Source organism: Anguilla anguilla, chromosome 12, assembly GCF_013347855.1.
Source record: "Anguilla anguilla isolate fAngAng1 chromosome 12, fAngAng1.pri, whole genome shotgun sequence".
In the NCBI taxonomy this organism is placed as follows: domain Eukaryota; kingdom Metazoa; phylum Chordata; class Actinopteri; order Anguilliformes; family Anguillidae; genus Anguilla; species Anguilla anguilla.
The window spans coordinates 23,337,776-23,365,422 of NC_049212.1; the positions used below are offsets into that span (position 1 = coordinate 23,337,776).

Consider the following 27,647-nt stretch of genomic DNA (forward strand, 5'->3'; position numbering starts at 1 on the left):
GATCCTTCGAGAACATTTCCTCTCATACAAAATGTCTCTAATATCACCGACCCTTCCACCGCCCTCCACTATCCAATTAAATAGCATTGATATTTCATCAACAAATTTACCACACACCATTATTACGTGCTAAACAATCTCCAGTACTATGCACATCTCACACAACCCATCTGTGTCCCCCACCAGCCGTAAAGAAGAATTCAATTCAATGTGCCCCAACTTTATCCTGGCCATCATCCTCTTTCCTATTTTTGTCCTTAACGTGCTTTGCCCTAACAGAGTTTTGTAGTTGATATAGCCATCTGCCATCTTTGCCATTGCCCATTATTCCCCTGTTCCTGCCACTCTTCCATAACGGCTGTCCTGATAACTTTTTTGCCTCCTCCCCTACCTCGTGTGACCTTAATATCAATTATTTCCTTATTTAATGCCTTTTTTCTTTGCCTATGTGTCTGCTATTTCTCCCAAACACCCATATGTGCCAACACCCAAACAAAACTGGACTGCAACGCCCATCCTATGAAATCTAAAAAGTGACATAAAGACTTCTAATAGCAGATCACTTCTATCCGATTTATAAGAGCATACACTTTGCAGTGCTGATGATATGTCCGAACATATAACCACTCTATCTGGATGCACCTGTCCAACCCATTGTAGTCCCACGACCTTTGCCAGTAATTCAGCCGTATGTCAAACTATGTGATTTGCCCAGTTTCGAGATAAATTCTGGGATATAGGCTACACACCTGTTCTTACATGACCTGATACAGGATCTTTTGAATTATTTTTACATATTGGCAGGAAAGAATAGTATTTACTTCTGAGGTACCCTTGACTACCGCATTGTGAATTACACTCCATTTGCGCTTGCCCGCAGAGCTCCCGCTGTTTACGCTCCACTTTAGCGGGCAGTTTAAAAAGAGGATATTACGTCACTTGACGATAACTACCATCCAGTTCATTGTTTGCTGCAGTCGTCAAAGCAGAATTTCAGGTAGCCGCTACAACAAATCCGAAGAAAGGGATCATCCTATTTCGTTTATCTGTCTCCTATACGTTTTGCACCGTATAATTCAAAGCGTGTTATGAACAGGACATTGCCAAACGTCAGTCTACGTAGCCAGCTATAGCGTTGCTAGTTGGTTTGCTAGCAACGTCGCAAACTTTAACTTCGCCTTTCTTCATTATGAGTGAACGTTAGTTGGCTAGTAATGTTCGTTTACCAGCTAGGTGTTGACTGTGGCATAAAGGTCGACAGTACTTTAACGCGATGTATCTTTAGATTTAGCTTCAAGTTTTTTGATGTCCATAAATCTAACTTGCTAGCTTGTACGAAGCGAGCTATTTGTAGCTAGCTACCAAGCTAATTGACATGGAGACCGTTGTCTGAATGTTGTCAACGATAATTACACTACCTTTTGGAACGTTATTAGCTACCTAGTTTGTAAGCCAAACTTAGCAAACATTTCGCACTTGCCGACAGTTAACGTATATGGACCAGTTTGACCATCTAAGGGAACATGAAGAGGAAAGTTGCGAAAGTGGGTAGATTAAGGTTAAGTCCAAACGAAGAGGCACAACTCATTAAAGAAGAACACGAAAGGAGGAGGAAATTAAGATTGCAGCAGGTGAGGCTGGTGAACTCGGCCAAACAAGCTGTTACCTAATGGTTAGCTGACTTGTTAAATTGCCAAATTTGGGGGGGGGGGGGGGGGGGGGGGCGGTCTTAAAACCTGTCAAACTGGAGTGGTGATCTTGGATCAGTTTTTCTTGCTCCTTAGCCTAACCTTATCTTTTATGAGCTTAAAGAAAAAAACACTCTATCAGGGTTCCTGGGAAAACCAGGAATTTTTTGATGCAGTTTTTTGCAGTAAGAGAACATTAAAACTGCCAAAATATCATGGGAAAACAGTTAGTTTTTAAAGGCGTAATGTTGTTAGCTTTTAATGTTAAACTAACAACATCAAAGGCTTAAGTCTGGAATAATGTCCTGGAAAATAATGTCTTGAAAGGAGGGGTAACCCTTGTCCGTGACTTTGCACTGAACACACACCGTGTACTGCGATTGCTTTCACTTTATTGTTGAGAGTTGGCCTGAGTATGTCCTGTCAGCACGGTCTGTCTGTATTACAGGTTCGAGAACAGGAGCGGTGCATTGCGTTACAGATTCGCAAGGAGGTTCAGCGCCGACGTGACTGTGAGCTTCAGAACCTGGCAGATCAGCTGCAGGAAGAATGGCAGAGACAGCAAAGGGAGAAGCTGCAGGACCTGGAAAAACTCTACCAGGACAGCCTCCAAACTTTAGGGGAGGGTCATCGGAATGCGAAAGAAAATGCAAGTTCCTGAGATCCATATTGAATCTTTTTTTTGTCTCTGTCTCTTTGTTGTGTTTTCTACGCATACAGCTCACAAGGAAGTCAGCCAAACCCTGCAGATGTGTACTTGTGAAACCTCAGAGACTTTGTTTTAAATCCTGAGCAGTGAATGTAAATACTGTTTATTTGTTGTTGCAGGAGCCAGACTTGGAGGCAATGGCACAGAAGGCAGAGGAACAGCATGAAAGGGCAGCAGAACGACACCGCGAGGCCCTGAGAGTGTTAAAAACACAGAGACTGAGACAGCAGGAGGAGCAAAGCCGGTGAGCTCATCCAAACAGAACTGCTCTCGTTGCCTTACTTTTCATTTTTGAGACATTTTGTGACTCTAAATTGTGTATCGATAAACATAAAGTTGTTGAACTGTGAAGTAGTTTGATTACAGAGATGTCTTACAGTTGGCTTAATTTATGGTAATTTGAGCTGTGTTGTCCAAGTTCTGAAATCCAAAGAACGATATCAGCCTAAGTACTAAGTTGAGTGTGTGCACAGTGTGTGTACGAGCAATGCACTGCATGTTGACTGATTAATGATTAAACAAGAATGGCAGTATGTCTGAACTCTGCTGAATTCACCTTGGGGAAATACATCTTCCAGGAACAGCACTTTTTATGCATTATTCTGTGTAACCAGATACAGATCCTGCTTATCTACTGTATTTTTCCTTTGCCTGTACAACCAGTTTCTTCATGCTAGTAGTGAATTTTCTTTAAACCTCCTCACACAGACACATCCAAGCCAGGAGAAAAGCAATGCTGGTAGAGAAAGAGAGGGCAGCAAAAGTGGCCAGTCTCCCACCACCTTCACCAGAACCATTTGAAGTCAGTAATTGTTCCTTATAAACGAAAGCTAATCCCATCAGCACTCTTTGTATTAAGTAATTAATTGACTGTTAAAAAATTATCTTTTGTTTTCAGAAAATTGAGGCAAAGAAGCCACCCCCAGTCAAAGTGTCTGATGTGGATAATTTCACAGTCACACATTTCCATATGCCCGAGACAGCCGTGGATCGTGAAGAGGACACGGCTCAGGTAAGCCCTCGATCAGGTGGCTGTAACTGCTCAAAACATCCTCCTCTTGTATTTTGAATCACGTCTGGCGGCCCTCGCTGACTGTTGCTCTGTGTTGCCGAGTCTAGCCGGACGCCCGACGAGCGGCAGAAGAGGAAGGGCGGCGCTTGGAGGACCTGGGGAAGGAAGAGGAGCGTGAGAGGAGGGAACGGCTGGCTAAGGCCCGGCTGAGGGGGAGCCATGCCTTGAGGAAGGAGCATCTCTACCAGGTACTCCAACCGCCTGACCTCTGACCTCTGATCTGCTTCAAGAAATGGAATAGCCTTGTTCATTATAGCATTGTTGTAGCGATTCCTTGCGTGTATTAAAGGGCATGACTAGATGTCCTGTATAATCGGTGGCTGCTTGCCCGAAAGATTGGTAATTATTGCAACTGGTTAAAAAGAAGATAAATAAAAATGAATAGATTTTGATGAGCACTGTGTTTGGTACCACAGGACAGAGAGCGCCTCCTACAGGAACTTGAACACATGCAGCAGGCTGATCTGCTGCGACGGCGACAGGCCGTGTCACAGATGCCCCCGCAGACTTTCCAGCCCCTCTACAGCAGGCAGGAAATGAGAGAAGACCGACAGCGGGATCTGGAGTTCGCCTTTGAGGACATGTACACTGGAGAAAAACGTACGGTCTTTGTTTTTTGCCTAGTTACCTGATGATTTTGCCATTAACCCTGTATTACATGCAAGATTTTAGCCTACGTTTCAGAAGAAATATGTATCTTATAATCTTGTTTTCCATTTTTGGCCATACTTGTTTATCCACGTACAGTTTCAGGTAGTGGTTGTTCAGTCCTTTGAACTTTGACCCCCGCCTTTGGTCGGTCTCTGCAGGAATGAAGGGAGATTTGGTCCTGCAGTTGGTTCCGGAGCCACTTCCTGCCTTGTCATCCGACACCCATGACGATGATCTGGATGTGACCCTGGAACCTGACATGCCCCCTGCTGCAGAGCAGCAGGCACTGGACCACCAGTCTCCATTGCCCCCCACTGAAGCGCAAGGTTCACACCCATTTACTTTATATTCCACAGTAAAACTAGTGTGCTCAGCCAGGTAGCAGCAGCTGCTGATTACCTAAAAAAATAAAACGATCAGACTGTGGCCTCAGATTCACCCCTGTAATAAAGAATTATAGACCTGGTACAATTATTTTTGGCAGTCTGACACATTACCTACCCACAGCGTGGGTGATTAAAGTTTTTGGGTTGAATGTAGCTTTGTTCTTGTTTAAGGTTGCTTTGGATAGTTGTATTGTTCCTGTTTAATGCTTGAGGAGCTGACTACAAGCTCCAGATTTAATTCCCAGTGTAGGCACAGCAGATTTACTCTTGAGTAAAATACTTGACATTGCTTGCTTCATTAAATATGTTTATAAATATGCAATATGTCAAATGTAAAGTGTGCTATTTGGACTGATAAGGGTGATCTCAGCATAGCAATTAAATGAGTAGTGTTTGAATTGTGTGCACTTTCCATGTTGTTGTATTCTGTAGCTGAGCCTGCAGAGGGAGCTCCTCCTCATGCTTTGAAGAAGCTGCTGAACAAGATCAGGAACCAGAGGAGCCAGTGGAGCAGCCGTGCTGGTGGTGATATGACCGCAGATGGCATGACCATCGAGAGCGGCTCTTTAGCCAGCGGGGACAGAGTGGGACGCCCGCCCCCAGACGCACCCCCTCCTGACCACCTTCAGCCTTCCCAAGGTCCCGCCCCCATTTCTGTGCATTACATTTTCAGTTCAGAGTCTGAGAATACTCTTTAACTGAACCTCTTATTTGCTTCCAGGACATGAAACCACAGAGGAGTCGATCATTGCTGGGACTTTGGTGCCTCCCAAAATGCAAGCTGTTAGAATCAGCTTGGCTGCAGAGGAGAGGAGGAAGCAGGTGAGCATGTCACTTCCTGTCTCTTGCAGTTGTAAAGCTCCTGGAGTGAAATTGTACTGAATGTTGCTTATTCTTCAGTGTTGAACAGGAAGGTCCCAGACAAGCTTGGTAGAAGTCTCAGGTTATTGGACATTAATGGTGGTCATGTGACACTGTGGTGGCTGTATTTTGGTTGCTCAGTGGTTCTCATGTAGCAGTCAGTTTTGCTTGTTGTATTCAATTGAAGTTATTGGTACTTCCTATATCAGCCCGGAGTTTCTTCAGAGATGCCATTATTTGTCCAGAAGGGTATTTGTGAATCGTGCACCCGCTCTAATGCTGACAGGCAGAGGAGCTGGAGAAGCAGAAGCAGGAGCAGATTGAGCTGCTGCAGCAGCTGGAAGAGGAGAGGAGGACTCTGCAGCTCCAGATGCAGCAGGCACAGCTGGAGAAAGAAAGGCTGCAGATTGCTGTTCAGGGAAATCCTGAAAAGTGTGTCCAACAGGAAGTCCCAGCACATCAAGAGGAAGTACCCTCTACTTCTTCGGTGCTTCCTGAGGTAGGCTGGCTTTGCAAAAGTTTCAAATTAATCTTGGTGATGCTCTGTAAACAACTGTTTCAGTCTCTCCAATTGTAGCTACAGGTCAGCTGTATCTCAGGTGAAGTTTCTGTCAGAAGTTTATATCATGAGAAATGTGCCTGTAGTATAGGTTTGGATGTTTGCGACATCAGACATGATATATGCTAACGTTTTTTTCCAAGGAGCACACCAAGTTGAATTAGTTGTTGTGCTCTTAAATCATTTTTCCAGTTAGCACCCAACAATTTTCAGGAGCAAATGCTTTTAAAATGGGAGCAGTGTAGAGCCCTGCATGACTGATTTTCTTTAATTCTTATTTTATCTTGTCACGTAGGCCTATTTTTAAAAATATCACTGACATTCTTTTGGGGTGGGGGGGGGGGGTGTTTCCAATTAAAATGTAAAAGAAAGCAACATTTGTGTCTTTTGTAATTATAGCTCAAAATAATTATTAAACAAAGAAAAAGGCCTGTAGGCTGAATGCCAGTTAGTCTGAGTTTATCTGATCTGGGTTTTGGCTTTAGCCTCGCTTTGCTTTGAAATCCTTCAAAATCGATTCAATTTCCCAACAAAGTGCCTGACCTGGTTTCATGCATCTCAAGATGGGTTTACACAGGCCTAGAGTTCTGGGACCATACTGAGTAATGGTGACAGGTTCCTCATGATAGTTCTGTAGTTTGGGCCTGAGCTCTGTTCTGTGTGAGAGAAACAGAGGTAGGTGTCTGTATCCTGTGCAGTAATTGTACTACTCAGAAAGCCTTTAACATTGCTTATGTTATTTTGCATCTCACCACCTTGAGTAACAGGGATGTACATAATACCAGAAAAGAAGAGACTAACTTTTCCATGTTCAGCAGCAGTTCTGTAAAAGATCAGATTATTAGCTGAAATGCCGACTGCCATATTGGGTAGATAGTGATACTGCTAAAACAGGTTAGTGAAAACGACTTTAGACTGGATGGAGGAACTCCATTGGTGGTATGTGCTCTGCTGCCCCCTGAACTGTGAATTGAGGATTTAAGTAAAATTTATCCATTTAAATAAGTACAATGTTTAATTTAATATGTAACTCATGTTTTCTTCAAGGTTGGCTGGTGCTAAGTACACAAGTGTAATCTTTTAAGACATTGCTAGCAGAAGGATAATGATGTTGGACACACCTGCACGCCAGGCTGATATCGGTGTGTAACTGTGTACATGTCTAATGTGGCTCTGGTGTGCTATTACCGACTCAATGAAAGAGCATAATTAAAATGTTCTTTTTAAAGCTTTTAATCCTGTCATCTGAATGAAGCAGTGCACTCCAGAATTCCTCCAGTATACGGGAGGGTGTAGTTGTGCTCCAAGTGTAATTGCTTCACTGAAATTCCAACCGTTTTATTGGGTTTTATAAAAATAAAAAAAATTCTAATCAATGTAACTTAACTAAGTGAGTGGTTCACAGAACAGCTGCTAACGCTACTGAATGATTTCCACAAGGGCCCTGAACCGCAGTCTTCAGCCATGGAGGATGCAGAAGAGCACTCGCGCAGGGTCCGCCAGTACCAGCAGCGTCTTCTGGATCAGAACCGGTGATTTACCCTCAGCTGTGACCAATGGGGATCTGGGGGGAAGAGGGTCGTTGGGGGTCAGCCATTTTCTCAGTAAGGCTTTCTGATGGCCACAGTTCAGCTGTTCCCGGGTCTGCCTCAGGACCTCAGCAGTGTCTTGCTTAATAGCAATGGCGTGCTTCTATATTTGTAATTGCTGAAATGAATTTTATACACTAATAAGTGGCAAGAAAATGTAACGTGAAAATGCAAATTTTTCTCTTTCACTGAAATTTGCATACACGGCAAAAAAGTTTTGTTCTGTTATTTAACTCCTGTTCTGGAAGGAATGTGCTGTTAGAAGAATAAAATGGCCTGACAGCTGGTAGCTCTCGTCTGCAGAATCTGTATAATCATTCGCATCCTCAGTGAGTTTCACCGCGGCACAGCTCATAGTGCCGCTTCAGCACTGGTTTTTGTGCTCCGGTATTTCTTTAAAGTATTGTTTGGGAGGACAAAATGGTGGAAATAGTTTTTTGTTGATGTCATCTGGACACGTGAGCTATGATTTATCCTCATCTCGAAATGAAAATGCTCCAAAAAGATTAAATGAAGCGATCTCTCTAGCTGTATAGACCATAAAGCCAATATATTTATAACCCTGGTAGAAAAAAACGTTCTTTTGAACGCAGTGCAATTTCATTTAATAAATTGAAAGGATTGGCCTTATTTTCTTGTCTTCCTAATGCACTTCTTGTACCAGAGTGCTTTATTGGTAATTTCATGTTTGCTAATGGGCTGATTGCCGTATTGTATTATTCAATGCTGTTGGTCTTCTGTCACATCTTGACACATGGGCACATTCTGTATATTTGGATGTCTTTGCTCTAGTTTTGCTCTGCTGTACCTCTGCTCATGTTGCAGTAGATGACGTGCGTTGTCTGAGTCACCCTTCATAACGCATAATAAATGTATAATAGTAATGCCATTCTCTGGCTTTCAGGCAGCACAAGCAGTCTGTGGAGGACGCTCGTCGTCGACTGGCTGAATACCAGCACGCCCTTAAGATGAAGTATTCCAGAGCCCTCATGGCTACTCTTAATCCTCCAGGCTTCCAGAACCTTCCGCACCTCCGGGCAGCTCCGCCTCTGGTGCCCCCCACGGGAGTGCTCCTCAGACCCTGCGCCCCCACTGCGCTGTCCCCTTCAGCGACGCCCCTCCCCCCTTCCACAGCGCTGCCACAGCAGGGGCCTGCTCCTGTGCCCGGTCCTGGGGCAGTGCCGAATTTACCCTTTGGCCTCTCGCACATGCACAGCAGTGACACTGACGTCCCCTCCCAGAGTCTTTCCAGCGTACTTGCCCTGGACCCCCGCCATGTAAAGCCAGTTCCTCTCCCCCGCCCCGCAGTGGCCAGCGAGTGGCCGCTTCAGGAACCCCCCGCAGCGGAACACGGGCTCGAGACCCAGTGGATCCCCCCTGCCCTGCCGCAGGCAGACGCCCGCCCGCCCTCCTGCCAGCCGCTGCCGGTCGACCCCGCCTTCCCAGCCCTGGAGCCCGCGAGACCGGTGCCCGCTTCAGCAGCGGAGCCAGGGCCGGACCCGGACCCCCGGCGGCGGGAGCTCCTAGAGGCGCGGCAGCGCGTGGAGAAGCAGAGGAGCGCCGTCCAGGAGCAGCAGCGGGCGCAGGAGGAGAGGCTGCTCCTCCAGCAGAGCCAGCTGAGGGAGCAGATGAGGAGGCACCGCGAGGCCCTGGACACCTTCCTCTCCGGCTCGCAGGTAACTGCCCGGCCCGCGCTGATGGGCCTATTCTTCCTCAGCAGGGTGATACACATTACACTACGGGCATTTAGCAGAGGCTCTCATCCAGAGCGACTTACACATCTTTTCCATTGCATTTATATTGCCTCCATTTATACAGCTGGATATGTGCTGTATAATATATAATGCAGGTTAAGTACATTGCTCAAGGGTATAATGACAGTGTCCTTCTCAGTGACCTTTAGGTTACAAGACCAGTTCTTTACCCATTATACTACACTGCCCCCCACCAGCACTCATCCGCGGGTTGGACCTGTCCAAATGTTGGTTTGTGAGTTTGCTTGTGCGTGGGTGCCTCTTCCCCCCCCCCCCGTTTATGAATTGGCCCCCTCGGACTGTGCTTATCCAGGCTTCCTCCTGCCCGATAGTGCTGCCTTTCCCCAGGTCGCTCTTCACTGTGTGTGTGTGTGTGTGGTTCTGCTGCTCTGCCTTGCAGATCCCTCTTTATCTTTATCTTTATTTTACCGGAGACTCGGGCCGCTGCACTGGCGCACACAGGGCACCGTTCCCTGCCGGGCTGTCTGCTCAGTCACTGCACCGCTGCGCAGGGCCAGGTTAACAAATCCGCTAAAGACGGACCATCGCGGTGAGGGGGGAGGAGGGGGATCGCTATTAAAGCAGGAGTAGCTATCCCTATTAAACCGGCACCACTCCAAAGCTTCATTTCAGTTTTTACAAATATCCATTAAGTTCACAGAAGGGTCTTGTTACAGTCCTTCATCCCATTGTGCTCTCAGTCCAGGCCGTTGGAGACGGGGTCAGAGGTCAGCCGGGAGGAGCGTCTCAGCCTGATGTCCACTCTGCTGAGGGCCATCGAGGAGTCCAGTGGCAGCCTTTCCCAGCCCCAGAGCGACCAGCCGCCCTCCCTTTCATCCCCCCCGACCGCTCAGAACCAGGCAGCCCCTCTCTGCCATACTGCTCTGTCAGATGGTGCGTAGTTTTCTCTCAGTCTCGTCTTTGGAGTGAAGGGAAACGCATTTTACAACTAGAAAAAAGCAATGGTTTTGTGTGGTGCGTGCATGCGTGAAGGTTTGTAATGTCAGGCTGTGTGTGTGTGTGTCTAAGTGTGTGCGTCCACTCCTGGGTGTGTGGTTGTACAGTGTCCAAGACTGTCGGTGTGTCGCGCTCTTTGTTCTGACTGGCTAGTTACCATGGATACCAGTGTCTCGTTAGCTTTCTCCAGATAGGGCCGCGCGAGCCTCTGAAAGCAGCAGCGCTGACGGATGCAGGACCGATTCCATCAGCGCCGGCTCCCCTCTGCTGAGAAATGTCTGGCTGTTCGGACACCCGAGGGCTGCTGATCGACACTGTTAGCTTGCGCTCCACTCCACGCCTTCCAGAGCTCAGCTTCAAGGTGCCAGAGAACCACAGGGGTATCGCTGGCAGTGTTCGGATAATTTTCTCTTTAAAATCATTTAGACTCCTGATGTCAAAATAATTAGTCACAGAGCAGAACGGACTATTTACAGGCATTAGTTACAGACATGCAAATTTGAGTTTTCCCACAATTTTCCCAGAGCAACAAGTACAATTGTCCAAATTCTGCTGCACTTTTCCCACTTTTTTTTGTCGTTTTGAAAACGGACCAAAACAGACCGAATGGCAGTGTCCGTTTTTACAGCATAGCTGCTGACTGAGTAACAAAAGGCTCTAACGTTGTGGGATAATTGGCGATATTTGGCGGATCGAGCTCCAGTTTTGCTTCCAGCCGCAGTGTGTGTGCTTGGCCCGTGGGTGCAGGGCCTTTGAGTCATCAGTCACAGAGAGGACGGGGGTTTTCTGGTCCGCTGCTCTCAGGTCCCTGATTATAGCACCGCGTCCCTACGCAGGCCAGGTGTGCCCCCTCCCGTTCCATGTCCCTGAAAGACCTTCCTACAGGAAGATGATCGTCTCATCAGTCTTCACTGGGCATATTTTCAAAAATATGATACCGAGTCATGTACTTCACAAGAAGATGGCACACACTGCTTCATCTGCATTTTGTATACATAGTTTTGTCTGTTAACCTCCCTGTCTCACGCGTGTGCACGCATGTACACTCATGCACATGTCTGTGCCTTTTCTTGTAGCCTCCCACTGTGCCTTTCCATTTCAGACACCTGGCTCTGTCTGTTTATGTCTTTGTTTGTTCCCTGGGATATGTAATTTATGTTTATTGTGGATATAGCTTCAGTCCAAACCTTTGGACCTGCGTTTGAAATGTGCTGTGGAGTGGGCACTTTGTATGTAAATGCTCCTCATTTAAGGAGACGCCATAGAAACAAGGGCACTCCCTTTGCATATTTCACCTCAGATGACACCTGCATTCCTTTTTACTGCTTCTATGAAAGGGTTCCCAACTGTGGAATGTTCTGAAAGTCAAGGTTAAAGGACTGTAATATTTATTGCCAGAGTGTCAATTGAACGTATAAATTCAGCTTGGGTGTTTTTCTTTTTGGGTGGGCTATTGGTGATAGCAGCTCGCATGCACTCTAGATTCAGAAGGAAAACAAACATGATCCCTTCACAGTAAACAGTCTTATTTTTGCTGTAGCTGTTCAGGATGTAAATAGTCTTCCCTTGGTGCTGATTTTACAGTGTCAGAACATCCCCAGAGGCCTCTCACAAATTGGTTCATTTTTGAAGGTTGAATTGTGGAAATGTTGATGGTGGAAATCAAAAGAGGCTTTTCTTTAATTTTATTCATAGTTCAGCTGGAAACTAACGGTGTTAATTGTAGCATACAGACTGCTCTCTGGTGTGAGATGCAGTCTCCAGCAGTTGTGGCATTTGCATTTCACAAAAAGCAGCAGACTTTTCGCGTTTAGCGTTTTCAGTCCCTCTGCTACTTTGATTTAATATTAGATCTGAACTTTCAGAACTGTTGACGTAATGCAAAGGACAGAACTTTTACATGGGTTAGCTCCTGTGTACGAAACTGCGAAACTGCGTGCGTCCGTGCGTGATTGCTGTCTGAGCTGTGATGGAACTCAATTATGTCAGAAATATATTTGAATATGTCATGATGATTTCTACACTTGAACTGAGCTCAAGACATGGAAGACAACTGTGTGTGTTTTGTGTGTGTGTCTCTGTCTGTGTGTGTGTGTGTGTGTGTGTGTGTTCGTGTTCCCAGTCTGAGCTATGATGTAACTCAATTCTTACTGAAGAATGTGAATATATTCATATCCTGATGGTTTCTACACTTGAACTGAGCTCAAGACATGGAAGTCAACTGTATTTGTGTGTGTGTATGTGCGTGCATGTGTCTACGTGCATGCGTGTGTCTATGTGCCTGCATGTGTATGTGCGTGTGTCTGTGTGTGTCTGTGTGTGTGTGTGTTCGTGTTCCCAGTCTGAGCTATGATGTAACTCAATTCTTACTGAAGAATATGTGAATATATTCATATCCTGATGGTTTCTACACTTGAACTGAGCTCAAGACATGGAAGTCAACTGTATTTGTGTGTGTGTATGTGCGTGCATGTGTCTACGTGCATGCGTGTGTCTATGTGCCTGCATGTGTATGTGCGTGCGTGCGTGTGTCTGTGCGTGTGTCTGTGCGTGTGTCTGTGTGTGTGTGTGTGTCTGTGTGTGTGTGTGTGTTCGTGTTCCCAGTCTGAGCTATGATGCAACTCAATTCTTACTGAAGAATATGTGAATATATTCATATCCTGATGGTTTCTACACTTGAACTGAGCTCAGGACATGGAAGTCAACTGTATTGCTGTGTGTTGCTTGCACTAGCCCATGGAGTGCTGCATCTTTGGAACACAGGACATTTCGAAGTCTGCTTTTCACACTCATTCACTTGCGTTATAAAAATAACTATTTTTGTCATAATATGCCAACTCACAACACTGTTTGTAATTTTTTTAACTTGTAGCCGAAGCAGGATGAAATAAGATACGTCATGATGATTTCTACACTTGAACTGAGCTCAAGACATGGAAGACAACTGTGTGTGTTTTGTGTGTGTGTCTCTGTCTGTGTGTGTTGTCCTGTGTTTTGAGTGTATTGTGTTGTTTATTTCCCTGTCTGAGCTGTGATGCTACTCAAATGTGGCTGACGTATATGTGAATATATTATGACGGTTTCTACACTTGATCTGAGCTCAAGACATGTAAAGTGTGTGTTTTGTATTGTATTGATGTGTATTGATGTGTATTGATTTTTGTGCATGCTTGTGTGTGGCCCTGTTTTTGAATGTTGACTAGGAAATGCATCAACAATGCCATTCAACCAGTTTGTTCAGTGCGTTCTGTGGCTCTGCCGTATGTGGCACCAGCAAACATTCTTTACACACGTGCCCTTAGACTGGTAAACACTGCCATGCAGGGCTGACCAACTCTCTCCCCTCCACCCCTCCAGTGTTTTCTGTATGCAACTATGGGATTATGTTTTGTCTGCATATTTGATTCCCTTTATATTGGCAACAGAAACCACAGAAGTACTGATTGATGATGGATATGTAGAAAGCTTCATTGTTCCCTGGGGGAGATTTGTTCTGTGGTAGAATCCATTACAGAGTACATTACACTCATCAACTTTGAACACCGTGAACAATAAGTAAATGCATAATCAATAGAAGAAATTGCTGGAATTCAATCAGTCAGAATGGATAGAAAGTGTTTTTTTGTATGGAAAAGGCCAACTAGACTGAATTGTATTGTATTTCCCCCCCCCCACTGTCCCAGACCTCACGTCCCACAGTGATCTCAGGAGCAGAGCTGCTGCCCACCCTCGCGCCCCCAAGCCCCCACTGGCACGGCCTAGACTTGGCATCCTGGAGATAATCGAGCAGCACGAGCTCAGTGCCATCCAGGAAGTGGAGACTCCCATTGATGCCAGCCTTGCCACTGGTCAGCTATCGCCAGTGCCCCCAACACCCAGTGCCTGTCTCTTTTTACTTCTTCACTCGCATTTAGAAACCTTTGGAGAATGCCGTTAAAGATCAACTAAAGGCCATTCCTTTCCTGACTTCAATCCTTGATTTCATCTCTTCAAATAGAAAGACTTTGTAAATGGATCTTAAATGAAAGGAGCTTGTGCTTTTTAAATGAAGCCTGGGGATGGAGTGTGCTTCATGTGTGCTTTGGCTGATGCTTTGGCAGTTGGAGAGGAGTTGGAGGAAGTGTCCTGCGCTCTGACGGAGGAACCTTCGGGGGCAGAGGACTTGCCCCGCGCCGAAGCGGAGCACTCCAGCGGGAGCAGCACTGTGACCGGGCGCTCCAGCAGACTGTCCTGGAGAGAGAGACTGCAGCTGGAGTCGGGCTCGTCCCCGGAGCCCGGTGAGCCAGGAGGGAGGGCCGAGTGGCGTAGAGGCAGGGGAAGGGCAGCGCTGTGCTGGGCTAGAGTGGCTAGAGCAGTGGTCCTTAAATCCTGGTCAGGAGCGCTACAGGGTCCACTGGCTTTTTTGACTTGGCACTTGAATAGCTCAACAATTGATAGGTTAAAGCAGTTGATTACACAGGTAACTCAGGTGGCGAAAACTGTGGCTCTCCAGGACCAGGACTGAGGATGACTCAGATTAACAGAGGGAGGAAGGGGGAGGAAAGGGGAACATGGGTTTTGGTGGTAGAATGGGAGAATGGTCTTTATCTGTGGAGTGCACCTACCTATAATTTATCACGTTAGAGCCTACCTCCATAGGTCGAACAGCCTGCAGAACCGGATTTTACTTGGCCGTTTCTTCAAGGCTCTACATTAACTTTTTTTTCCAAGGAGCACATGTAATTAGGATACAAATTAATTCCATTTGGCGCGCATCAATTTTCACGAGAAAATGCTTTTAAACTGGGAGCTTTGTAGAGCCCTGTTATATTCAGCCAGTCAGTGGTTCTTTGCTGGAAGTTGCCCAGGGCCTGTTCGTTTTATGAATGTTAATGTGTGTTTCATCTGTCCCCTCCGCCTTGCTGAGGCTGTGTTTAGATATGAGGTAGTTTTTCTTATTGAGCCATTGGATTCCACCCCATGTAGATGCTGCCAGAGCTTCATGCATGCCACAGCACTCCTCTGATAATGGCCATGGTTCTCTGACCCACCCAGGCCTCATGATCCTCGACTTCAAAGCTGCAGAGGAGGTAAGAATCCCTCTGATGTGTGCATGTGTGCCAAATGTTTCAGCACAACTCTTCTGAGGTCTGCTGCATGGTGGACCAGTGATGAAGGGTAGCCAAATCTGAATGATTGCGGTATCATGGCTGCAATATTCATGATTATCCGAGAGAAGCATTTTTTTTTGAGGGGTTGGGGGGGGGGTGGTGTGTGTGAAAGGATGTGTATGTTTTGTGTGTGTGTGTGTGTCTGTCTGTCTGTCTGTATGTTTTGTGTGTTCCCAGTCTGAGCCATGATGTAACTCAATTCTTACTGAAGAATATGTGAATATATTCATATCCTGATGGTTTCTACACTTGAACTGAGCTCAAGACATGGAAGTCAACTGTATTTGTGTGTGTATGTGCGTGCATGTGTCTACGTGCATGCGTGTGTCTATGTGCCTGCATGTGTATGTGCGTGTGTCTGTGCGTGTGTCTGTGTCTGTCTGTGTCTGTGTGTGTGTGTGTGTGTGTGTGTGTGTGTGTGTGTGTGTGTGTTCGTGTTCCCAGTCTGAGCTATGATGTAACTCAATTCTTACTGAAGAATATGTGAATATATTCATATCCTGATGGTTTCTACACTTGAACTGAGCTCAGGACATGGAAGTCAACTGTATTGCTGTGTGTGTGTGTTTATCTTCTGTCGAACTGCTATTTAGTATGCACTGATCTCTTCGAACCGATACTTATCATACTTTGGTCAAGTGCTTGCACTAGCCCATGGAGTGCTGCATCTTTGGAACACAGGACATTTCGAAGTCTGCTTTTCACACTCATTCACTTGCGTTATAAAAATAACTATTTTTGTCATAATATGCCAACTCACAACACTGTTTGTAATTTTTGTAACTTGTAGCCGAAGCAGGATGAAATAAGATACAAGTAACCTTTTGGCATTCTGATCAAAACACATTTTTGCCACACAGGCTAATAATGCTAAAAGCCCTAGGAATGTTTTCTGTTTTTTATTTACTCTCGTTGTGCAAGCTAGATACTGCGTGACATCTCATTTTAGACTTCATTCAAATTAAGCACTCTCTCTTTGACTCTTGCAATGTTACCTCTGGCTGTGTAAGTATTATGACCAATAAACAACGCAAAAGACGATTGGCTCAAATAAATAAATAAATAAAATAAATTCTTTGGAATATCTGCTTTTATAAAAAGCATTTATGGCTTTTTTACCTGCGTAAAAAGTCCCGCGTTAACACGACTGCTATCTATCAAAAGTTTATCTCAGCAAGTTCTCCAAGTTTAGTGCCTGTTGGTCTATCAAAGCAGAAATATGTAAACCTGTATTTTTACCATTTCTTCTTTTGTGCCTTAACTTCTCCACAAGGAAAGGATGTCTCTCCCTTGCTCAGAGGAGAGGTTTTCTCTTCCATCAGAGCAAACCCCTGCAGAGGCGGAGTGCCTGTCCTCCTGCACCATTTCCACAGGGAGCTTCTCTGCTAATGAGCCAGACTTCAGCTCTACTGCTGCAGGTAAGGAATGTGTCTGACTGCCTGGATTGGAATTCTTGGCTCTTCAAGTTTTTCTCTCGTTTGTGCACTAATTGATTAGCTCATCTCACAGTGTTTCCCCTGCTGCATAGCTTTGATTAGGAAGCTGGTCACAGGCCGTAGAAAGCAGTGGGGGGTGAGCTTGAGGGCAGGATGCGTTGCGTCTCCGCCCTCTGTTTATGGAGGGGGCTGGATGGATGTCATGACACTCCCACCCCAATCAAACACTGATGCGGTAAAGTAAATGAAAACACTTCTGTTCAAGTTGTGTTGAGATTTCTTGGTTTCACAAATCAGCCAAAGAAATGCGAACCCTCCTAAATGTCCTGTAGGTTTGCTCACAAAACTAGCTTCTGATGGAAGAATCTATGCTTTGTATGCTTTAGTTGTTCCTTTTAAATATAATTTAGGATGAAAATATTGCAGAGAAGGATGTACAGTTCACCCTTTAGAATACAAATTAATTGTTTTCATGAACTGTAGATATGGTTATGCTACATTGCTTGAAGTAAGCATTGTTACATTGGTTACGGTGACCTGTATAAATGTCCTAGTTTCTGCTTGACTTGGTTGGACTGTGGGGCCAGCCTAGTATCTTGCAAGGGTTTGCGATTATTTTATTCTTTTCTAGTGTGTCTTTTCTGCTCAGATAATGCAGCTTTTTCTCTTGCTGTTTTTTGTGGATGCTGTAATTTGATGGTACAAAAGTTTTATCTTTGATTTAACTTTGCATCAATTAGCATTTTAATTGTGCCTTCACATTTCATTAGAAAAGCTAATTGTATGAAAACCGTGGGGTCTGTCATTAACTGGAAAGTGTTTGGTATCAAATACATTTAGCAAATTTCTTGAGTGTACCCCTAATCCTTCTTCTCTTGCAGCAGTTAAAATGCTTCCCTTTTTAAGAAGTGCAGAGTTAATTGCTGCTGTAAATTTCATATGTCTGAGGGTGGTGCTGAATTCCTAGTAGGACTGGAAACAAGTTCCTTTCAGTGTCCTGGTTGAGGACCAAGTAGCCTGGTTCTTGGGTCTTTAAATGTATCTGTTGCTGCATGTCATCTAACCCACATTAGCTCTCAGAAGTAAAAGGAAAATAATATGCCTAAGGGAGTGAAATTTCTCCTGAATGAAATGACTAATGTTACCTTTGCCAGAGCGTTTATTTACAGTGCTTACTCCTAGATATGGGTCATTTTTTAGCAGCAGCTGCAAGTATTAGCTTTAGAAATGCTCTATCACTTGAGTAGTGTTCGAGGCTCATCTTGAAACGTGAGCGACCAAATTGGGTCACTTTACATTTCCTCACGTACAGCTAAGCCGGGGCGTTGGCTGTCTCATGCAGATGCGTCACTGCCGACCCCTGAGGCAGCAGGAAGAGGCGGAGCCTTGTCCCCTGCTCTCAGACACAGCGGCAGCATCTCCAGTCAGGGGTCGCTCTCGCCAGAGTCGCTCCTGGGCAACGACAGCATACAGCGAATCATTGACAAGTACACCAAGGAGCTCAACACCTCGCTGGCATCTGCTGGGAGCTTTGCTGGTACTCGCACACCACTTCCCATGCCATTCACAACTCTGACGTGCTATGATTTTCAGTGATACTTTCCAGTGCTGACTTACTGATGCATGTCATTCACAGTGGTGCCCAGTCCTGCTGAAAGCTCTCCAGCTGCATGGAGAGCTGTTTTGGATAAAGGGGGGTCCAGCTCCTCTATCTCCCTGCCATGGTCAAGGGACCAGATTGTCTCGGAGGACTGGTCGCTAACCCCTGGGCACTCAAGCCAGGTGCTTACAGTTCACTCTCCCCAAATGTTCACACGAGCAGCTTGATTCACAGCCTCAAAAGGTCCATAGTTTCATCCTTCAGATGCAAATGTTTCTTGGTTCAGACTTTGAAAAAATGCCAGTGATCTTAGGATGATAAACAAAGGCATCTTTTGACTCTACTTTGATTGTAGCATGTACAGGTTTTTAATTTTTTTTATTTTTACAAGTTACTTGTAAAAAGTTCATTAGTGTTTTGTTTTGTTGAAATTAGGAAACCTCTACCCAAAATGTCCGTAGAAGTTTGACCAACTTGTACCTTGAAGACACACGAGGAGGACTTGGAAAGAGCGGGCTCATGGGGGCTGTGGAAGACGTTTCAAAGTGCAGCTTTGAAGGAGCCCAAAATTCTTCTTGTAAGGCTGCAGAACTTTGAGAATGAAATTCTGCATTATTTATGGGAAAGTTCTGGTTCTTTTAATGGAAATTTGAAGGTGGTGTTCTCCTGCAGTTGAAATGGATTCTGCTTATCTCTCAGGTCACTTTCTCCCTCTGGAGCCCAGGCCGGACTTTGATTCCTCCACCTCCTCCTCCTCCCGGCACTCGGAGAGACAGGAGCAGATAAGGAGACCTGAGGTGCTTTTTCATTCCCTCAATCGATCATCCTCCCTGTGCCCATCCACCCACAGACTTAAAAACAAAACTGCCAGCCTTCCTGGTGAGCTTTATTAAACCTGTCCTCTCAGTTTTGAGATGATGCCCCTTGCTGATAAAGCTTGTGAGTTCTGCAGCTTGTTAGAGCCCAACCAACTGTATCGACTGTGTTTAGCCAGTGGGACAGTATTGATTCTGCACTCGGGAGAATTTAATTTGTGTTCAACAGAGTGGGTCTGTATTAACCATTCGGTTCGGGTGTGGGGGACAGTGCTGTTAAGCGGCTGCTATGCTTTGTTGTGTGGGAGGAACAGCATTGACTTCTCTATCATATTTAGGCAAGCCAGGTAGCAGGACACCTCTTGGACCAGTCATCCCCTCAATATCAGGCGGAACGGAGGGATTCCACTCGGTCAATTGGTGATCCCTCGGCTCAGTCAACCTCTCATTGGCTAAATGAAGGGCGTGACATCACCACAATGCAGTCTTTTAGTCCACGCTCTGTTGATTCCTCCTCCCATTCGCTGGGTGAAGGGCGGCTGCGGACAGGTGAATGGGAGGAGCTTTCTGCAGGCCAGCACAGTGGGAGCTCTGGTAAGAAGCAGTGCTAAATGGTTATGCAAAGTTATGTTTTCATTTCCCGCTCATTAGGCTTCCGAGCCGTGGTATTGATTGTACCCATTAGTGTTCTCCAGATCTGATGTGTAGTCGGGGGAAAAAAAACAAAGAGATGCATGTCAGGATGACCTGAATAATTTGTAAAAAGAATGCTCTTCTCCTGGGAATAGTGGTACAAATGAGATGCTTTAAAAACAAAATTAGGACTATTCAGATATAGTGCATTTCTACAAGGTACTGTTTTGTGCCGTACAATTTTTAGTGGTCGGTTTCTCCTTTTTTGGAAACCGATTACACAAACATACACACACAGAGCTGTAGCTGTTCTTACCTGTCCATAACATGTTTATCTTTTACAAATGCTTTCTTTTTTTTTTTTTTCTCTAAAGTCTTGTTTGAAGTGATACCCTAGAACAAGAGGTCAGATCTCGTCTGTGTAACCAGCCTCTGAAGTTTTCAGTTATAAATTCAAGTTGGAAGTATGCAGTCTGACTACACTTTTGAAACCATCCGGGTAATATGGAGTAAATGAACTGTGTTCTTTTAACAGGAGGAGCCAGTGGTCCATTTTTGTCCGATGCGGAGCGTGGAGCCCCAGCCCAGCGGGGTGAGTCCTCGGGGCCAGCATTGCTCAGGGGAGCCTCTCTGCTGAAGCCTGGCTCCTCGCACCCCAGGCCAGACGTGCCCGAGGCCACACCCACGCTCACACAGGTGTGTCCAACCAGCAGCGGTTCAGCCGCCATCGGCACCTTGATACCTTCAGCAAGTTACGCAGCCCGTGGAACTCCAGACGCAAAGCCGTGTACGGGCATTCAAATTCATCTTCTGTAATGATCTGCACAAGGACAGGGCAATAATGTGATGCGTGTCATTACTGCATGTCTTAAGGGCACACATTGGTGAGTGAGTTGAGTTGCCTTTTTTTCTCTCAGCAGGAGTGTCAGAGGAGTGTTCAGGACATTGACTCTAGCAAGGAGTTGCAGAACACCGGGGTCTTTCAGGAGCTCTCTACAGGGGACACTCCGGCCCTGGATGACACCGCCGATGGAGACACAACTCTCAGTGAGCTGGAATTGGACCAGATTTTTACCCTGGTCCACCAATCGCAGAGCTAGCAGGAACAAACTCTAGGGTTGACACTTGAAGTGCCGCATCCTTATGAAATGTAAAACTGCTGTTTATTGATATATGCATATTTTTGTGCTTAGGTCTGGTGCTATGGATCTTAAATTGGAAATTGCATGCTCTAGAACCTTTGTTATTTTAGCATATTGTTTAACAAATGAATTGATCTTTTTGGTCAAACTTGGTCTTTCTTATTAGTTTTCTGGCAAAGGTTGCTAAAAGAGTGTGAATTGAGTCAACTCTTTGCTGACACAGATTGACTGGATTTTTGACTTTGTGTTGAGTGATGCTCTGTAAGGTTAAGGCTGTCTTGGCGTTATCTTTCAGTGGACCCCACTTCAGACTCCTTTCATCCACTGCCTGCTGAGGTCACTCAGAATGAGACCCTTCACCTGTCTGAGCAGGACCTGCACTCCCCCGGGGGCAGTGAGGTCACCCCGCCGACGGGGGCCGCGGACCCGGACAGCACGCTGGAGCAGCCGCCCTCGCCCGAGCTCCTGAGAGCGGAGTCACTGGACCCCTCCCTGTGCCCGCCGCCCTCGCCGCCCGGCTCGCTGTGCCTGCCGCCGGAGTCGCGGAGCTGCAGCCGGGACTCCATCCTGACGGAGGCCCTCTGCGCGGAGGACCAGACCCTCACAGGGTCCTGCCTCTGCAGCCCACCCGCCACCGACACCCCCTCGCTGGCCCTCCCGCCAGAGAGAACACACTCAGACATGTCCGCTTACCGCAAGGGTGACAAGACTCTGGCACTGAAGGACCCAGAGAGCCTGGCCACCAGAACTGCAGCCTGGGACAGTGTGTTGGTATGTGTGTGTTCAGATTTTAGTCTGAAATAATTTATTGCATGAAAGTGTACCAGAAGGTTGGCTTTTCGAGGAAAAATGTAGGTATCACTAGGGGGCGACTTCATGTGGCGTAACAGAGCTTTAAAACTGGCCCCTTGGGTCTGACAAAACGAGAGACGATTTTATTTCTCTGGCAGATTTAATGAATTGAATTAGGCGGAGGTGTGCGTCTTCCAAGCGTTCCCTTGGGGTTTGTCCCGCCAGCTTTGTGTGTGATGTGATATTTGTGTGTTGCCTTGGTGCCTCGACTGTCCGAATGGAGGCTCTGCACTGGAGTGATTACTCAGGTTATTACGTCCCCCTCTGGCCAGGAAGTAACGGCCATAACCAAGCAGGTGACGGGCAAAATGAATCTTAACTTCATTACAACCAATTTCCCTGTCTAATTTGATCAACACAGCAAGTCGTTTGTTTTGCCTTTTATTTCAGTTGCCATTAACAGTTATTGAGTAAGGGTTATATTTCTGTACTTGGAAGCCTGAGGGAAGTTTTTGTTTCATGGAATTGCTCTAAATGTGAATGTGACCAAGCAAAGGATGACTTCCTTTGGCCTGGTTTTCAGTCTGCGTCAGAAACAGTCATCATTTCAAATGTCAGTTAGCATTGAAGGAGCCATCCACAGGGGACCCATTTTGCTAAATGTTACACTTAAAGACTAGCACACTGGACGCAGCAGATGTGAGGTAGTGGTTTAGCACCATTGTGTGGTTTTCTGATTCTGAGGGAGATGGTTATCCTCCTCCTGTGAGGTCTTGGTTCACATGGTGCTGGCAGAGTATTGACTGGCCCATTGTCCCCACGATTCAGGAGGCAGGTAGCGGGACGGGGATTCTGGAGGAGCCAGATCTGACTCTCCTGAACCTGACTGAGAGCACGATGCAGGAGCTGAGCATGGAGGAGGAGGAGGAGACTGGGGCTGAGAGGAAGAAGCTATCGAGTGATGAGGTGAGAGACTCATTTTTTTGTCTCCTCAAGAACCTGCCCCACTACATTTGAGCCCGTTTTGCCCCCCTGCAGTGAGAAAAGGGACCAGCTTGCTTGTTGATCCTTTAGTTTGACACCTTCACTCGTTTGTTTGAATAACTTCAATGGCCTCAATTTTCTAATTCATTTAGTTTATTCTCAATGTGCGGTAGAGAGTTGAATTCCTAATTTCATTTGGGAAGGCTCAGCCAGTTGTGTTTTCATTGTCCCTAATTAGCCAGCTCTTCCCATCTTTGTACAGCTTGTTTTTCTGACGAGAGGATTGTTTAAGCTTGTTTTGTTGTCGCAGATCCCCAAGTCTGTTCCCCTTGTGGAAGACAGCGAGAGCATAAAGCACGAGTCGCTGCCATCTCACGCAGGTGGGGATCAAAGGAAGGCATCTGTTTCTGCAAGCGGTGTATTAACATAATCCTGAATTGCTTTTGATCAGCCTAGTACTGTTGTGGCCATTATCTAGTGTTCATATTAAAATGTCTACGAGTATTTCTGAGAATTTGTGTTCTGTTAAAGCTTAGATTTCTCTATTGAGTGCTCTTTTGGTCAATATTTTGCAATGGCGACATGTGCCAGGAACTTGCAGCTTGAGCTCACAGTTTTGAATATGGATTTAAAATAATAATATTTTTCTTGCGATGCATTTCTGATGGCAGTGATGCTGCTAGAGTTCCAGTGGCCTCACAGTAACCTGCAGCAAGCCTTCCTTCAGAAAAGGCAGGACTTCGTCCAGAGGTCTGCCAAGAGGCTGGAGGAGCTGAGGGCCCGCAGGGAGGAGGTGAAGAACTCGACGCTCGTGAACCGGCCGAAGATCTCACTGCAGAGCCAGCGCGAGAAGTCCCAAGCTGAGCTCCTGGGTAAGGCTGCCATCAGGACATGCTTTGTAGGCTTGGAAATGAGGTCCCGTCTTCATTTTATGAAGCCTACTCAGAAAGAGGCCATGGAGACATCTTTTTATGCCTCCGCGACAGCGCAGCCGTGGCTGGAGGCATTATGTTTTCGGGTTGTCCGTCCGTCCGTCCCGATCTTTGTGAATGCGATATCTCAGGAACGCCTTGAGGGAATTTCTTCAAATTTGGCACAAACGTCCACTTGGACTCAAGGATGAACTGATTAGATTTTGGTGGTCAAAAGTCAAAGGTCAAGGTAACTGTGACCTCACGTCCGTCCCATTCTCTCGTGAACGTGATATCTCAGGAACACCTTGAGAATTTCTTCTAATTTGGCACAAACGTTCACTTGGACTCAAGGATGAACTGATTAGATTTTGGTGGTCAAAGGTCAAGGTCACTGTGGCCATAACTCAAGAATTCATACGCTAATTATGACAAAATTTCACACAAATGTCTAATAGGATAAAATGATGATGTGATGACATTTTATATCTAAATGGTCAAAGGTCAACTTCACTGGCTACTGGTTGGCGGGGGCATACAACCGCGAGGCGGTATTTCTAGTTTTTTTTTTTGGCTGCTCCTGTCAATCATCATTTGTCTTTAAAAAAAACATGGATAAGTGGAGAACAGTTTCTTTGGCTCGTTTGGAGCGCAAGCGACAAAAGCAAGATATGTACAACAGAAACTGCAACAACAATTCTATTCCGTCTTTGTTTACAGTGGAACCTAACAGCGGAATCAAGGCCCGTCTCCATTATCATGCAGTTGGACAGCATAGAAAAGAATTAGGCTGCTTTTTTCTTTTTTTTTTTTTTTTTTTTTTTTTTAAACTTTGGACCTCGTTAAAGTGGGATCATTCCAACTTGGTGCACACCAAGAGCTTCTTTAAAAAACAGCGAGGCACCTGGAGAGGATAAATGCGAGGTTCCTGGTGTTCAAAAGCAGCATAGAAAACACTTAAATGGGGCCTCTAGTGGCGCAGCTTGTAGAGCGCTATCCACATGCTCAATGCGAGCTGCGACGTCAGCGGTTAGAATCCGACCACCAACCTTTGTCGCACGTCTCGCCCTCTCTCTCCTCCTAATTCTTCCTGTCTCTCTACACTGTTCTATCAAATAAAGCTGAAAAAGCCCAAAAAATATATATTAAAAAAAGAAAACAAAAAACCACTTAAAACTTGATGAAAATGATTGGATACAAGGCGCTCCTTGCTGTTAAAAGCATATCCTGTCTGACCTCACCCGAATGGAGCAATCCTGAGCTACAGCGAGGTGTTCAGAATTAGAAATGAAGGTGTCCTGCTCTCCTCATGGAGCCTTATCATGGAGGCTGCTTTCCCACAGAACTGCTTCATTTTTTAAAAACACTCTCTTCCTGAGGATAAAAGAGTATCCAAGGATATAACTCCGTATATATAATTATATGTTCTAATGGAAATGATTTGTGCACTTAATCTGACTTGTGACAGTAGATAAGGTCTTATTTTTCCTCCTGCTGGATTATATCCCTCTCCAGCCTGGATAGAGCAGCCCTATTTTAATGCAACATAATGCAGTGAATTAAGTTGGTACCATGCTAGGTTGAAGCATTAACATGTCCTTTTTTTCTGAGCCAGAATGCCTGATATGATTTTGGCTTTGGCTGTAAAAGAGACAGGGAAGCTCCTTCTTTGCCCGCTCTCATTTGTTTTGACTCCTGCTTTGCGCTTCTATTTCAGCGGGCGGGGGGAAACTGAAGAAGGTGGGGGAAGTAAGAGTCTGCACACCGGAGCACAGGAAGAGTGAGGAGGCAGAGATGTACCAGCGCACAGAAAGGTGGGAAGAGAGATTTCATAAAAGGCCGTGCATCCGCAAACTGAACGCTTTACTGTAACAGAAACGCAGACGAGGGAAGGAGGGCTTTTGTAGAAAGCAGAAACGTTGATTGCATGCCCGGGCTGCCACTCAAGATAGTTGGAAGTCCATTGGCCGGTTTCAGCTGTGCACATTTCTGCGGCTGAAGTTCGGCCACGCTCCTCTCGCTTGTGAAATGGTGTATCTGCTGCCGGTAGATCCTGGCCACTAAACCACAGGCACTTTAGGGCACGTTTCCTCCCCTACTGTCACCGTGGCTGACTGGAGCCATTATGCAGCTGTCAGCCCTTGGCCTTGGCATTTTATTAAACCCGGCCTTTTATTTCCCCCTCGCTGAATTTCACGTGAAAATTTAAATAATGGCCCTGAAAATTTGTGACCTGTGCCAGGAAAACGGAATTTAGAAAGGAGCGTTCTCTGACAGTCTGGTTATTAGGGAGTTTTTAAACGTGTACCCTAACAATGTATGTGACCTCTGCTTTGAGTTGGCATTCAAGAAATGTTACTGAAGGCAGCTTCCCTTTTTTTTTTGAAGATGAATTAATTCAGTGTGTGTGAGCGTTTTACTTATGAAGACTTACAAATGAAAATTGGCAGAGGAGACTTTAAAGATGTGCTGAATGCACTGATGTTGACAGATGGAAATAAAGAACTTGCGACCAGAGTGCTGAAAAGCAATTTGGCTTGAGTTTTACATCCGAAGAATAACCGTCTTGATGCATCCATAGATTATATAACCGACTGGAAGAGGTGAAGCAGCAGAAGGAAATTAGGTCGAGACAAGAATCGTATGCCAAAAACCGGGAGAAAGCCAAGGAGTTTCAGAAGGTACCAGAACGCAAGCGAGCACCACTTCTGCATCCACCTACTATGTATGCTGCTCTGTTCAAGAGCTTCTGCTAATTGAATGCAGTGTAACGAAAATGTAATTCTGAGACCGAAGTGGTAATGTTCAAGTACAGCTGTATTGTGCTGTCAGGAAGTTTAGGTCAATGGATTTGCCATTAGTTTGATTGTAGGTTAAAACAGCTGCTGTGCCCTTTAACAAAGTAGAATAAATGCAGCTAAAAATCCAAGATAGGAGTGTGTTTTGTGTAAAATGTTGAAAGTGGGAGAATCAAACAACTGTTTTGTTCATTTTAGTATTACATATATTAATATAAACAATTATTTTAAGACTTGTTTAAAGACTTTAACATAACATACTGTTCAGAGTTACTTTCATATCATTCAAAGAGGTTTTTGATTTATATCATACACAAAACAAACATGACACTTTCTTACCATTTCTAATTGGGTGACCATGAAGTCTTCTAATTTAAAAGAAACTCTGGGAAGCTTTTAATTGATTTCCTTTTTAATTACTGAGCCCATTAGCTTTTTTTCTTTTTCTTTAACTGACCCTGATTTGCTGTGTCACTAAATGTTTTTCCTTCTCTTCACAGAAAACTTTACAGAAGCTCAGGGCTAAGCAAGCTCGGCATTGAAGTTGTGAACTCCTCTTTTTATGTGTGTCTAACCAATTGTCCTCTAATTTATGTTCTACTTTCACCGGCCATTTTAGATGTATTTTGTGAAATGAAGAATCTACTAAAATAACTTGAATTTTGTTTATTGGCAGATGGCTTAAGTGCAATTAAATTTTTTATTTTACTGATTAAAGTTTTTTTTTCTTTTTTGTATTCGGTTATGTACAATATCATTTTTCTCCTGACAACTAATTAGGTTCTCTCTTAGTTCTGGCTTAGAACTGAAAAGGGCGCACACACACACACGCTCACAAGAATATTTCCACCCCTTGCTCTGTAATAATTGGTGTTTTTATTATGGAGCAGAAAGTCATGTTTCCACAGTCCCTCTCTTTAGTTGCACTGGGGCAGAGGGCACATCTCTGAAGTGAAAATGTTCCTTTGCACCAGGCCTGCTGGCCCTGTCCAATTGTGCAAATAGAGTGAGTGCAAATAAAGCACTGCTGCTGGAACCACGTGGTGAAAATGGGCATATGTTGAAGAATTGGTTTTAAGAAGGCGGTAGGAGCCATGAATGTGCGTGGCTGCTTCTACAGCACTTTTTTAAGTTTATAGGGGCGACATAGCTCAGGAGGT

The 27,647-nt window shown here is 45.3% G+C and overlaps 1 protein-coding gene across 3 annotated transcripts; it reads left to right on the forward strand.

Annotated features, from left to right (window-relative positions):
- Positions 1-930: 930 nt before the first annotated feature.
- Positions 931-27,213, forward strand: cep295 (centrosomal protein 295). Of its 3 annotated transcripts, none has more exons than XM_035384858.1 (32): positions 931-1,631; positions 2,137-2,337; positions 2,517-2,641; positions 3,106-3,199; positions 3,296-3,409; positions 3,517-3,657; positions 3,886-4,069; positions 4,279-4,446; positions 4,939-5,145; positions 5,228-5,328; positions 5,654-5,866; positions 7,367-7,458; positions 8,420-9,191; positions 9,971-10,163; positions 13,910-14,074; positions 14,327-14,503; positions 15,192-15,295; positions 16,650-16,794; positions 18,125-18,349; positions 18,449-18,594; positions 18,848-18,989; positions 19,112-19,209; positions 19,566-19,821; positions 20,396-20,556; positions 20,778-20,907; positions 21,298-21,773; positions 22,623-22,760; positions 23,089-23,158; positions 23,450-23,650; positions 25,407-25,503; positions 26,271-26,370; positions 26,988-27,213. In XM_035384858.1, exons 1-32 carry the CDS (start codon positions 1,524-1,526, stop codon positions 27,027-27,029), a joined length of 5,586 nt encoding a protein of 1,861 aa, XP_035240749.1. In that variant the 5' UTR covers positions 931-1,523; the 3' UTR covers positions 27,030-27,213. The 3 variants fall into 3 exon arrangements, with proteins under 3 accessions (XP_035240749.1, XP_035240750.1, XP_035240751.1); XM_035384859.1 differs by having other exon boundaries at positions 20,781-20,907; XM_035384860.1 differs by having other exon boundaries at positions 18,155-18,349.
- The last annotated feature ends 434 nt before the right edge of the window (positions 27,214-27,647 follow it).

Excerpts from the sequence above, each read along its gene's own strand:
- cep295 (XM_035384858.1), top strand. The coding sequence starts at position 1,524 with ATGAAGAGGAAAGTTGCGAAAGTGGGTAGATTAAGGTTAAGTCCAAAC. Across the intron at positions 2,338-2,516 it reads ATCGGAATGCGAAAGAAAAT|GAGCCAGACTTGGAGGCAAT; the intron begins GCAAGTTCCTGA and ends TTGTTGTTGCAG. Across the intron at positions 4,447-4,938 it reads GCCCCCCACTGAAGCGCAAG|CTGAGCCTGCAGAGGGAGCT; the intron begins GTTCACACCCAT and ends TGTATTCTGTAG.